We start from the raw sequence: 13617 nt of genomic DNA, 5'->3' as shown, positions 1-13617 counted from the left end.
AGGTGTGCACCACCATACCTGGGATTAGAGGTGTGTACCACCATACCTGGCCTAGTTAATGTTTTGTCAGTGTTTGTAAGGTTTGTGCTTAGTTCAGTATTTTTACATGTGAATCCTCCGTTGTTTGAGCACCTGTATGTTGAAAGGACAAATCTTCATTGTACTGCCTTTTCTCCTTTGTTAGTGGTGATTGTGTTTATGCGGTTCTATTCCCACATGCTCTCCTCAGTTTCATTGCAATGTCTGTCTGTTCTTTGGTCAATGCCAGTTTGTCTTGCTTTCTGAAGTGAGTCTTGAAGTAGGATAGTGTCTGCCCTTCAACTTCGTTCTTCTCTTTTAATATTGTCTTGTTATTCTGGTTCTTTTGCCTCTCTGTAAACTTTGAAATCTGTTTGTTGATATCCAGAAAGCACATCATGGGTTTTGAATGGGACTGATAGATTTGTGAAATTAATTCTCTGTCTGTTATGTAGGAAGAAATCCTATAGCCCATAACCTATATGGACATTGGCTCAGTTGCACATTGGACAAAACCGTCTTAGAAGATTGACCAGGAATTTAGAGTTAGGCAATTAAGGTCTCACAGGCAATGTTAAAGAAGACCTCAGCCCCATTTAGGGTTACCTAAGGAATGTATCATATTTTGCCTGTAGGTCATACATAGTAGTTTTGTCATAGGTTAACTAACTGCTTACCTTTACTCTGTATTGGAATTCGTCGTTTAACACCTGTTCTCATGCACGCTTATTCCCATTTCTCTTTCTAGGCTCTTATAATCAACGGAGCCAACCTGGCTGCTCAGGATGACCGTGGATGCACCCCTGTACATCTCGCTGCCACTCACGGGCACTCTTTTACGTTACAGATAATGCTGCGAAGTGGAGTGGTGAGGGACTCCTCTTACCTAGTGGTCGTGTGTGATCATGTAGATGGACTAGAATTTGGTAATCTGGTTGTTTCTCCCCGACTCTTAAAATCCTTCCTATGACTTGGGGAAGTATTTTTTCCTTTAGCTTTCCCATTTTTAAACATGGATGCAGTAATTGAGACTTATCTTCTAAATGAACAGTAATACAAACTGTTTCAGAGGGTTTGTGTTTGGCTGCTGGTTCAGAGCTTAACTGGGAAGACTCTGAAGCTCTTAAACAAATCTTCACCAGGTAATTATGCCTTTATGAATTTGTGTGTATCTATAAAATGCTTTAAAAAACCCTTTTTATTTTGTACATCAGTTTAGGAAGTGATTGATTTTTCCAGGTTTTAATTTATTTATCCTCTGGTTATCATTTTTAAAAAATATTTTTAAGCTATATGTATGTGCATATGACTACAGGAGCTGGCAGAGGCCAGAGACCTCAGATTCTCACAGACATCTCCCAGCCTATACTTCCTGCTTGGCTACTGACCAATCAGCATTTTATTAAACCAATACAACTGACAAGGCTTTGCAGGGTACAAGACCATTGTCCCATAGCAAGGTCCTCTCTGTGTTTAACTGCTGAGCCAAACCTCCAGTTCCATAATGTTTATTTTTGATAGTGCTCACTGGTTGTATAACTTTGTAAAGAGCAGAGCTTCTACTGAGTATGATAGCTCCTGCCTGTAATCTCAGCCTTTGAGAGTCTGAGACAAGAACACGCCTCTGAGGCCAGCCTGGGCTACAGTGTTTCAACATCCCTCCAAAGAAAGGGCTGAGGGAAGAAACACACTGTCAATAAGGAAGATATTATAGTAAGAATGTTTTCTAGGAAATAGAAACATGAAACACTTTTTCTTTTGGTTAATTCTTTATGTGCGCAGTGATGAGACATGATTTAAAGCCATCCCTGTCCTTTTGATTTCGTAGAGTGGGACTCTGAGACAGTTCCTTTACTTTCTTTGAAAGCATTGCTTCAGCTAGGTTGTGGTGGTGCATGCCTTTAATCCCAGCACTTGGGAGGCAGAGGCACGAGAATCTCTGGGAGTTCGAGGCCAGCCTGGTCTACAAGAGCTAGTTCCAGGACAGGCACCAAAGCTACAGAGAAACCCTGTCTTGAAAAAAACCAATAAATAAATATAAAAAAAAAGCATTGTTTCATGCGATTGTAGTTTTCTTTTTAAAATGCTGTTTTATCACAGTTCATTGAAACCTTCATTGCTTCTGTGTTCAGGTCAGTGGGTGCAGCCAAGGTTTTGTTAGATTGAATGTTTGCTGTTTAATTTTAAGAATAGCTTCTAATTTCCAGTTGCAGAATCAAGCTTCTAGACTTACTGCTTTTCTTACAAAATGGCAAGAAACTGAGCTCTTGCGAATTTCACTTGTAGGATCCCAGTGTGACTGACAAGAGGGAGTGGAGACCTGTGCATTACGCAGCTTTTCACGGGCGCCTGGGCTGTCTGCAGCTTCTGGTCAAATGGGGGTGTGGCATAGAAGATGTGGACTACAATGGGAACCTTCCAGGTATTGAGCTAAAGTGAACATTCTAGTCTTTCAGTGATAAAATGTTTAATACATCTAAGAAACTTAAACTGTTGCTTCCTCACGAAGTTAAAATAGTGATCACCTGATCCTCTTTACTGTCATGCCTGTTTTATACACCCATCATGATTTCTTTTCTAGAGCCATCCCAGCAGTAGAGAAACTGGCTCCTTCTTCTCTTTTGCCTCTCTCTCCTTTCCTTCTTCAGTATTCGTGTGGGATCCAGCAGAGGCCCTTAAGTTAAGCAGGTGTCTGGTCACTGGGCTATATCCCCAGGGTTTGTGCTTTCAACTATGTTACTATTTAGGTAGCAGACCAGGCTGGCCTCCAGCTCACAGAGATCCACCTGCCTCTGCTTCTCAATTTCTGTGCAAAATTACCACTGACTAAAATTATTTCCAAAATATTTTTAGACATTGTCTCTCTATGCAGTCACAGGCTGGCCTGGAACTCACTACACAGCCCAAGATGGCCTGGAAATTAGCAATCCTTTTGCCTCTCCCATTAGGAGTTCTTGTGTTAGAACCAGGTGCCCTGACACCCAGCTTTTTGAGGTATTGTATTATGATTTTGGGTCTAACGCCACCTGTTTTGTCCTCTCTACAGTTCACTTAGCTGCCATGGAAGGCCACCTTCATTGTTTTAAATTCCTACTGAGTCGAATGACCCGTGGAACACAAGCTTTAAAAGCCTTCAACGATAATGGAGAAAATGTATTGGACCTAGCCCAGCGCTTCTTGAAGCAGAACATCTTACAGTTTATCCAGGGGGCTGAGTATGAAGGATGCAATCCAGATGATCAGGACCGTAAGTAATTAACCCCACATGTTTTGGCAGAGAATGATAATATTAAATGGAACCCAAAGACAAAGACTTTGTATGCAAATGTTACATCAAAATCTATATTACTATCCAAATGCATCCAGATTCTTTATTATGAAACATTTTGGACAAATCACGTAGACAGTAGCATAAAGGACACTGTGGCTGTGCTGGCTAGTCTTGTCATCTTGACACAGGCATGTCATTAGACAGGAGGGAGCCTCCGCTGAGAAAATGCCTCTATAAAATCTGACTGTAGGAAGCCTGCAAGGCATCTTTTTTTTATAATTTATTTATTTTTATTTTATTTGCATTGATGTTTTGCCTGCATGTATGTCTATCTGAGGATGTCAGATCTTGAAGTTACAGACAGCTGTTAACTGCCATGTGGGTGGTAGGAATTGAACCTGGGTCCTCTGGAAGAGCAGTCAGCACTCTTAACCACAGAGTCATCTATCCAGCCCCAGGCATTTTTTTGTTTTAAATTAGCGATCACTGCCCAGCCATATCACTTCCTGATTGTACAGACCTCCAGGCCTGTAGGAGAGAAAGTGATAAGGCAGGAGGAGACAGGAGCTCCCTCTCTTTGCACCTGGGAAATTGAGTAGGTAGGTGGCTGTGGTTTGCTCTTTCGTCTCTGGTCTCTCAGCATTTCCCCCTATATTCAACTCTGGACTTTCAGACCTCTTAGAGCTCATACTCCAAGTAACCCTCACGAAGACAGTGACATCGAACTTAAGAACAAAATACTACAGGGCTGAAGCGTTTCTCTCTCTTTCCTTGAGGGGGTTGTCCTAGGGTTACCACTGCTGTGATGAAACACCACGACCAAAAGCAGATTGGGAGGAAAGGATTTTGCTTTACACTTCCAAAGTCAGTGCAGGAACTCAAACAGGGGAGGAACATGAAGTCGAGCTAATGCTGAGGCTATGGAGGGGTAGTGCTTACAGACTTATAGAACCCAGGGCCAGCAGCCTACGGATGGTCCCACCCACAATGTGCTGAACTTTTCTCCCATCAATAACAAATTAATTAAGAAAATGCTCTACAGGTTTGCCTACAGCCTGATCTTATAGAAGATTTTTTCAGTTGAGGTTCCCTCCTCTCAGATGACTTTAGTTTCTGACAAGTTGACTTAAATAATAGCTAGGACAAGGGAATGATGTTCTTTGGGATTTATTGGTCCATTCTATGGTTTTGATCTTAGTTACAATTCTGTCTATATATAATGCATTCACAAACTATATAAAACTATATTGTGTATTTGTTATAGTAAGAAACTAAATTATTGCAGCATATAGTAATATGTCTGTCTTCCCTAGGCCTTTAAGTTGTTTGTGGTTTCTTGCTAAAACTGTGGCCGTGTAATAAATATGTTTGTATGTATCTCCCTGTGTACATGGTCAGAGTTTCTTTAGAGAATCGACTCCTTGTCTATGTTGTACGTAGCCCACTCTGAATGTGAACACTGTCCTGCACTCTGGCATCATTGGATAAAGGCTAAGGAGCTTAACGAGCTGCCTGTTCGTCTCGGCCACCTGGCTAGCTTAGCCTCGAAATAACCACAAAGAAACTGTATTAATTAAGTCACTGCTTGGCCCATTAGCTCTAGTTTCTTATTGGCTCATTCTTACATCTTAATTTAACCCATTTCTATTAATCTGTGTATTGCCATGTGGCAGTGGCTTACCGGGTAAAATTCCCAGTGTCTGTCTCCTGTGGATCCATGGTATCTCTCCAACTCTGCCCTTCTTTCTCCCAGCATTTAGTTCTGTCTTCCCTGCCTACCTAAGTTCTGCCTTATCAACAGGCCCAAAGCAGTTTCTTTATTAACCAATGAAAGCAACACAAAGACAGAAGGACCTCCTACACCATTAAGGTCTTGACCATTCTGGGAAAACTCATAACTAGCAGGTTCTGCTTGTGGGGACATGGTGCTATGTATGTGCTCTGTGTTCCTATGGATATATACATATGTGACATATACCTATATTTTCCCTCTTGAAAATTGCACTTCATTTCTCTTTCTAATTTGAGTTCTCTGTATTTTTGGTATGAATCATTTATTTTTATCATATATGATTTTCTCTCACAAGTGGGTTGTTCTTTCTCTTTGATTATGATACCCTTAAATATCAGTTTTTAATTTACTTCAGTTAGAGTGCATTCAAATATACAATTTTATGATTTTTTGATTTATGTATGCACTCTGATCCCATCCTAACAATTAAGATACAGACATTTCCATCACACCTGGGTTTCCCAGACTTCTTCCAGACTGCTGCTCCTTTTACTCTGTCCCCATGCAGTCACTGATATGCTTTGTGTTAATACAGATTAGCTTGCCATGTCTAGAGCTTTGTGTATTGAGTCATTTTGAGAATCCGTACATGTTATGTGTATTTATAGTTTATTTCTTTTTATTGCTATGTCACATTCCGTGAAGAATTGAGTAGAGGTGAGCATTTGGATTGCTTTCAGTTTGGATTTGTCTATCAATACGAGTAGCTAATATGTTTATGTAGACCATGATTCTCAACCTTTCTGATGCTGCAACCCTTTGTTACAGTTCCTCCTATTATGACTAGGTGACCCCTAGTCATAAAATTATTGTTATTGCTACTTTGTAACTGTAATTTTGCTACTGTTATGAATCAAAATGTAAATATTGGATATGCAGGGTATGTAATATGCGTCCCTTAATAAAGAGCCCTTCAACCCTCAAAGGGGTCAGAATCCACAGGTTGAGAACCACTGGCATACATATCTGTTTCTATCCCTCTTTGGTAAGTACTTAGGAGTGAAACATATGATGGGCATATCTAGCTTAAGGAGCTACTTTTCAAACTCTTTCCAACGTGCTCTGTATCCTTGTCAACACAGGTCATCATCAGTCTGTTCTGTTGTAGCCATTTTAATGGTGCGTGATGTTTGCTTGAGCATCTTTTCCTGGATTGGCCATTTATATCACTCCTGTAGTGAAATGTCTTTTTAGTTTCTGACATCTTAAAGATAAAGCTTTTCTAATTTTTTTTTTCTCTTTTGGATTTTCGAGACAGGGTTTCTCTGTAGTTTTTGGTGCCTGTCCTGGAACTTGTTCTTGTAGACCAGGCTGGCCTCAAACTCACAGAGACTGGGCTGCCTCTGCCTCCTGAGTGCTGGGATTAAAGGTGTGTGCCACTACCACCCAGCGCTTTTCTAATTTTTGGATGCTTGAGATGTTTTACAGATTCTGGACATAATCTGTCGGGTGTGAATTGCCAACACTTTCTCCCACTCACAGTCTTGTTTTCAAAAAGCAAAAAAATTAAATTTTATTTAGTTATAATTTGTAATTGTCTGTTTTAGATAGTGAAGTACATTTAGTAGTATTGTATTTTATAATTCTTTTTGTCAGTATGTCATTTGAACTCACCTGAGTAGCGTCATACTTGAGATAATCTTGAAATCTGAATTATATGACAGCTTGAGGTAGGGAAAAGAACAAATCCCTGTGTTTACTGAAATGCTGACTTCTTGTTTAGATTTAGCATTTCCAGGTCATGTGGCTGCCTTTAATGGTGATTTAGAAGTGCTTAAGAAATTGATCGGAGATGGAGTAATCAATCTGAATGAGCGTGATGATAATGGATCGACTCCTATGCACAAAGGTGAGCTTGCTTCATTTTTACAGTTTCGGTGAGTTATTCAGCTTTTAAAGCAGTTATGGATCAGAATTCTTCCCTAGTGGATATTAGTGAGTGGTGTGTGAATATACAGTGCCTGATTCCTAATTCAAGTGCCCTTTATGAGGCCAGATTGTATACCTGTGAGGGTAATGCCAGTCAGGTTTCTTGGTGACATTGCTCTTATGGTAAAGTGTGAAATACACTGCTGAGGAAACCTCTTACAGCAATATTTTAAAGAGATTTATATTATTTATTCATTTATTTGTTTGGTGTTTCAAGACAGAGCTTCTTTGTGTAGGCCTGGCTGTCCTGGAACTAGCTCTTGTAGACCAGGCTGGCCTTGAACTCACAGAGGTCCACCTGCCTCTGCTTCCTGAGTGCTGGGATCAAAGCCGTGTGCCAACACTACCTGGAAGATTTATGTTATTTTTCCTCTTTCTTTCTTTCTTTCTTTCTTTCTTTCTTTCTTTCTTTTGTTTTTACTTTTATTTTGGGAAAAGGATCCCTGGCTATATATGTAAAGCAGGCTGGCCTCGAACTCAGATCCACCTCCCTCTGTTCTGTCCTGGCTGCTGGGATTAAAGGCGTGTGCCACCATGCCCTGCTCTTTTTTCTTTCTTTAAAAAATACTCATTTTATTTAATGTGTATGAGTGTTTGCTGGCATGTATGGATATGCACCATGTGCATGCCTGGTACCTGAACGAACTTGAGGAGAGCATCAGATCCCGATACTGGAGTTACAGATGGTTGTGAGCTGCCATGTGGTGCTGGGAACTGCACTCAGCTCCTCCTGCTAGAGCAAATGCTCTTAATGGCTGAGCTCTCCCTCTAGCTCAGAATACTTGCCTTATATTCTATTTTAGATAAATTATTTATCCTTCCTCTTCCCTGTATATTGCCTGTGATAGAAATATCAGGCTAAACTAATTATTTTCAACCATACCATTATTCATGATCATAAATAATATTTTTGATTACATTTAAGAACAGAATATGTTACTGTGTTTGTCTAATGGGTATTTACTTACAGAGCTTTGGCCAATCCTGTAGCATTTTTTTGGTCAGCTGGTTCTGGGTAGAAGAGAGAGAAAGGAGGAAAGGGAGTAGGAATTGGGGGAACAGAACAAGTTGCTAAAGACCAAAGTGATGCTGTGTTTATGGGCCTTAGTAGCCGTCATATATTTATGACACTTAACAGTACCTATCTCCCAGTACATTCATTGAGTATTGAGACCCCACCTGTCTGTCTGTCTGTCTGTATGTCTGTCTGTCTGTCTACACTACAGTATGATTGTGGGTGTGTGTGTCAGTGATACTGTTCAGTGGGTAAAGGTGCTTGCTGCCAAACCTGCTGATGGGAGTTTGATCCCCAGAATCTACATGATGGATGCATCTGGAAGTTGTCCTTTGCCCTCCACTTTGACACTGTTCAGGCATAAATGTGTGCAGGTACAGACACAAAGTAAATGAAAAGATGTAAAATTTTTGAGAAGAGATTGTTTTGTGTGTGATTTTCATGTGCAGTAAGTAGGCATAGAGCAAGATTTTGATGTCCCTGAGGCCCTTGTGTTGGAATGTACAATGTTGTTTGGTGTGTGGCACGAGACTTCTACTTAGGAGTTATGCAGTATGACATAGCACTTGGGTAGGGCTGGAAAGACTGGATCCTAGTTTTAAATCTGTGACTTGCTTGTTTGAATTGTGAGCTCCAATTTTTATATGTGTACCCAAAATTATCTGAACACAACAGATGTTTGATTTGTTGTCTAATAAATGTACAAGTGAAAAAGAAAATATTTGCACAGCCTACTTTTATTAGTTACTACAATATCAAAAATTCAGAAAGCTGTTTCCAATATCCTCTTTCTCTATACGTGTTACATGTTTTCTTGTTTTTTTCTTTTAAAAAGCTGCTGGACAAGGCCACCTTGAGTGTTTGCAGTGGTTAATTGAGATGGGAGCCAACAGCAATATTACCAACAAGGCAGGAGAGAGACCCAGCGATGTGGCTAAGAGGTATAAACTCCTGTCTGCTGTGCTCCTGAATTGGACTTTAAGGCTGTGCATTTGCTTTCCTGTGCAAGTTTGGGGGACTCACTGAGATGCTGATGGAATCACAGTTTTTAAGTTGATCTGCGTTCTTTAAAGCAATTATTATCAGCTGTACGGTCATGTTAGTTCTCTCTCCTCTGGGGAAGGGACATTTAGAAATAAGAGCAAAAGTCATAAGGAGGTCATGTTGAGGACTCCTAGGCCTTCTGCAGTACTCTAATAGTGTGCACAATGCATTCCTTCACCCAGATATCCTTGATACTTTGTGGAGAAACACTGGCAAAAAGCAAAAATCACAGTGATAATAGAGAAGTAATTCTAAGGGGTTTAAATCATATTTAGAAATTTATGTGAGAAATGAATGTAGCCTTATCACGAAACTCTGTGAGCTCCTTCAGGTCAGGCCCTCGAGGAATAGTTACTGCGTATCTGTGTTCTCATTTGGTTGTTGTTTATTCAGTGGGTTCTGTGTAGTTGCTATGGTCCAGGTACTGTGACTGTAAATCTAGGAATACACAGTGTCTGCCAACCAGGAGCTTATGATCATGGGAGCCCTAGAAGCTTATACTTCAAAGAAAATGAATATATAAACAAAAGTCCTTAATAATTATAATCATTGTCCCACCCATATTACATGCTATCTATAAATAAGGAAAACTCCCAACTCTTTCTCTTCGTTAATGGTGTGGGTTTGGAAATGGTATAGATGATAGTAAGAGATATAAAAGAAATCACAGCCGATAGAATTTGGATGGTTGTCAAGAACATTATCTGAAGAAGCAGTATTTATATTGATGCTTGGAGGAGATGCTGTAACATATCTTGCATTTTAGTTGTTCAGAACTGCTTGAATTTATATCATGAGTATGGGCTACAGTGGCCCGTGAGGCCTGATTTGATGTCTGGCTGGGGCCCAGTCACCCACTTAACTTCGTGTGTAGCTCAGGATCGCCATCAACTTGCATTCCTGTCTCAGCCTTCCTGGTGCTGGCATTAGAGGTCTATGCCACACTATCCTCAGTTTGGATTTTTTTCTTTTTGTTGAGTTTTAAGGGCTCTTTATATATTCTAGAATAGCTCTTTCTCAGAAAATATCCTTTGTAAGATTTTTGTCTCACTTTGAGATATTTTTCATACCCTTAAAATATCTTTGGAAGTGAGTCTCAACAAAGTTTTCCTTTTTTGAATTATGCTTTTGGTGTTTGATCTTGAAATTTTTTTGACTCTATATTTTCTTCTGGAAGTTGTATAGTTTTTGGCTGTGATGTCCATGGTCCGCTGTGATTTCCTTTTTGTGTTATATTAGGTGTGCAACCAAGTTCATTCTTTTGCATATAGATATCAATTATAGTATTATTTATTGAAAATGTTATACTTTATTCATTCTTTTGTGACTTTGTCAAGAACAACTTTATTTGCTTGTTTGAGACAGGATCTTTCTCCATATTCCAGGCTGGCTTTAAGTTGCCATATAATCCAAACTAGCCTGCAATCTGCCTGTATCAACTTCCTACGTGCCAGGATTGTGGGCATGTGCCATCATAACCTAAGATAATACTTAAACATAGTAAAATACAAAAAAGAAAATAAGAAATATATCCCCAAGAAGAATAAAAAGGGACAAATAAAGTAATTTATAGGGTAAATTAGGATATTAAATTTTAATTCAGGTAAAATACTAGTAAAATGAGGAATATGGATAAGGGAAAAGCAGCAGGAAGATGGGCAAGAGAGGAAAGGTATGTGTAATTGAGGGTTGGGAAGTAACAGGGAAAAGAAAATAAAGCAGTTAAAAAAACAAAGGTGGGCATAGCAGACATGCCCACTGTTCTGAAGGCAAGGATGGGAAACGTGTAGAGCTCAAGACCAGCTGTTCTATCCCATGTAGTTCATAGTGTAAGGTACAATGTGTCTGGATCCGACCTGATCACTAACTGTTGCACACACCTGCAGCCATACCCCATGTTCAATCTGGTACAGATACAGGAGTGTTCTGGCTGTCTCCAGTCTCCCATAGCCCCTTGCTCTCTCCTTTGGTCAGCTGCACAACTCTATATAGACTCATCACCTGGGTACTTGTACATGCTAGGCAAGTGCGGTGCCACCCAGCCATATTGATACGGTGTTAATAATGTGCTTGCTGTACCTGATAAAAATAAGAATGTAATATGCATAAATGTGTAGTTTAAAATATGAGTATATTATTATTATTGTTGTTATTTGCATTGCTGTAACCAAAATACATAACCAACAACTTGAGAGGAGAAAAATTTATTTGGCTCATGGCTTCAGAGAATTTCAACTGATCCCGGGGAAGGCTTGGCAGCCAAGGCATGGTAGTGAGAGTATGTGGTAGTTATATACATACTGGAAAGCCAGAAGCAGACAGTTCTGCCTCTCCAGGGGTGGATATGATCTACAAAGCCTTATCCCTAGCAGCCTATTTCTGTCAGCCAGACTTCATCTCCTCAAGGCTTTCCACACAGCACCACAAGCTGGGGATCTGACCTGGTGTTCAAAATAAGAGTGTATGGAAAAATTGGAACTACTATAACAATGTGGAAAATAGTGTTTGGCGTTTGGTGATTCTTCATGTCCTAGAAGAAAGTGTTACATATTTCAGTTAACAGCATTGTGGGGAAGTATGCTTGTTTTATTTATTCACAACAGAAAAATCTCTAAGAGAAACAATTTATTAGTAGAGGCTTCATGAAATGTGAGAAAGAGCAAAGAGAATAGAAAACAGAAGGAAAGGGCATTAATTGTTTCTTTAAATTTCAAAATTGAGCTAGGTGCTTTGGGTTGAAGGACGAAGAGTAAGTATGGTAAGAGGTATAGTTAACTGTAAAACTGGAACCACACTCAATTCACCTGTCTCGGGCTAACAAAAGGCGATAGAATAGGGAATCAAGAAGGATGGTTCTAGGCTCTGTATTCACTAGAGTGATTCTGTTTGAAGGTGATCTATGCGATCTCTTCTCCCAGTGTAGTTTTAGCAATCCTTCACAGCAGTCAGTAATGGAGATTTCCACAGAGCTGAGTGTGCGTCAGGTTTCCCTGCCCTTCAGGGACAGGTTCGCATCCTTGCTTGCTGGTGGGTTACTAGAAGTGCATGTATGGCGAAGTTTTGTAAATTCAGTATGAAACTGCAGTTTAACTGTATGGAAGTTTGTGGGTCCAGTTGATTATTAATTCCTTTTTACAGATTTGCCCATTTGGCAGCAGTGAAGCTGCTAGAGGGGCTGCAGAAATACGAGATGGATGACGAGGTTGGAATTGACGACAGTCACACACAGTTCTTCATAAGGCATGGTGTTGAGGGCAGCACCGATGCCAAGAGTGACTTGTGTCTTAGTGACGCAGACAAAGCAAACGCCAGAAGTGAGTATGCTGTCTCTGTCATGAACTAGCCATTCAGAAACACTGTGTCCGTGGGCTGGGGAGATGGCTCGGTGTGGGAGAGCACGTGCTGTGCACTGGTGAGGACCTGAGTTTAATCCCTAGCACTCATATGAAGGTGGCATAGCGGCACACTTCAGTAATCACAGTGCTCTCAATGCATGATGGGAGGAAAGTCAGGAGAAATCCTTGAAGCTCGAGGACCAGGTAACCTGGAGTGTGCATCCATGCACAACGAAGAGATCATGTCTCAAGTAAGGTGGAAAGCAAGGACCAACCCCAGAGTTGTCTTTTGAACTCCAAACATGTGTTGTAGCATATGCTTGCCTCAGTGCACATAAAAGATCATGCGAACATATGATTGTGTGCACACAGACAACACATATCATATGCACACACTGCCAAAAAAGAAAGAAAGAAAAAAATCCACTGGGGCTGGTGAGACGGCTCTTGCTGCTCATTCAGAGGCTGATTTCCCAGCACCACTTCCAGTGTAACCCCAGCTCCAGGGGACGCCTCTCCCAACAGATACAGACATAAAAATGAACAGGAAGGCCTACACTTTGCTATAAGTTTGGAAATTATTCAAATGACACTGTCTACAGAGAAAAGTAATTTGGTATTTTTGTCCTAAGAGTTACTGATAATATAAACAAGTACATGATGCGGCCTTTGGAATGGAAGACTGTAATATGGAAGCTCAAGAGGTTAAGTGAGACAGACATACTTAAGTGGATCACAAACATGGGAAAGGACAACTCAGGAGTGCTAAGCCTAGTGCTTGGGGCTGGGTAGGAGGACGACAAGTTTGAGGCTAGTCCAGACTATAGAGTGAGCTCAGAGCAAGCATGGGCTACATAGAAAGACTTCAACTCCTTCCTGCTCCAGCGTGAGCACACACACACATACACACACACACACACATGCACACACACACATGCACACACACACACGCACACACACACATGCACGCATACACACATGCCTCTCAGTGATTTCTAAGGTTTGTTGGTAATGATATTTTTTTAAAGACTTATTTTAATATGCATGGGAGTTTTGCTTGTATACATGTCTGTACACTGCATGCATGCCTGGTACTCAGAGTCCAGAAGGAGGCGGCAGATCCTCAGGAGCTACAGTTACAGATGGCTGCTAGGCACCACGTGGTACTGGGAATCAAACCTCAAGAACTACTCTTAACCACTGAGCCATCTCT

At 40.6% G+C, this 13617-nt stretch overlaps 1 protein-coding gene across 1 annotated transcript in view; it reads left to right on the top strand.

The window, feature by feature from the left end:
- Positions 1–13617, top strand: part of Ankrd42 (ankyrin repeat domain 42) — a 37499-nt gene that overhangs the window by 12784 nt on the left and 11098 nt on the right. The window contains exons 5-10 of the mRNA XM_041660192.1: positions 767–886; positions 2305–2440; positions 3065–3265; positions 6805–6930; positions 8861–8966; positions 12208–12383. Coding sequence (XP_041516126.1) covers positions 767–886; positions 2305–2440; positions 3065–3265; positions 6805–6930; positions 8861–8966; positions 12208–12383 — 865 coding nt within the window. The remainder of the gene's footprint in view (positions 1–766; positions 887–2304; positions 2441–3064; positions 3266–6804; positions 6931–8860; positions 8967–12207; positions 12384–13617) is intronic.

Source organism: Microtus oregoni, unplaced genomic scaffold, assembly GCF_018167655.1.
Source record: "Microtus oregoni isolate MIOR12 unplaced genomic scaffold, Mior012 000000F_ref0000247, whole genome shotgun sequence".
Classification (NCBI taxonomy): Eukaryota; Metazoa; Chordata; class Mammalia; order Rodentia; family Cricetidae; genus Microtus; species Microtus oregoni.
This window is presented reverse-complemented; position numbering and strand designations above follow the sequence as displayed.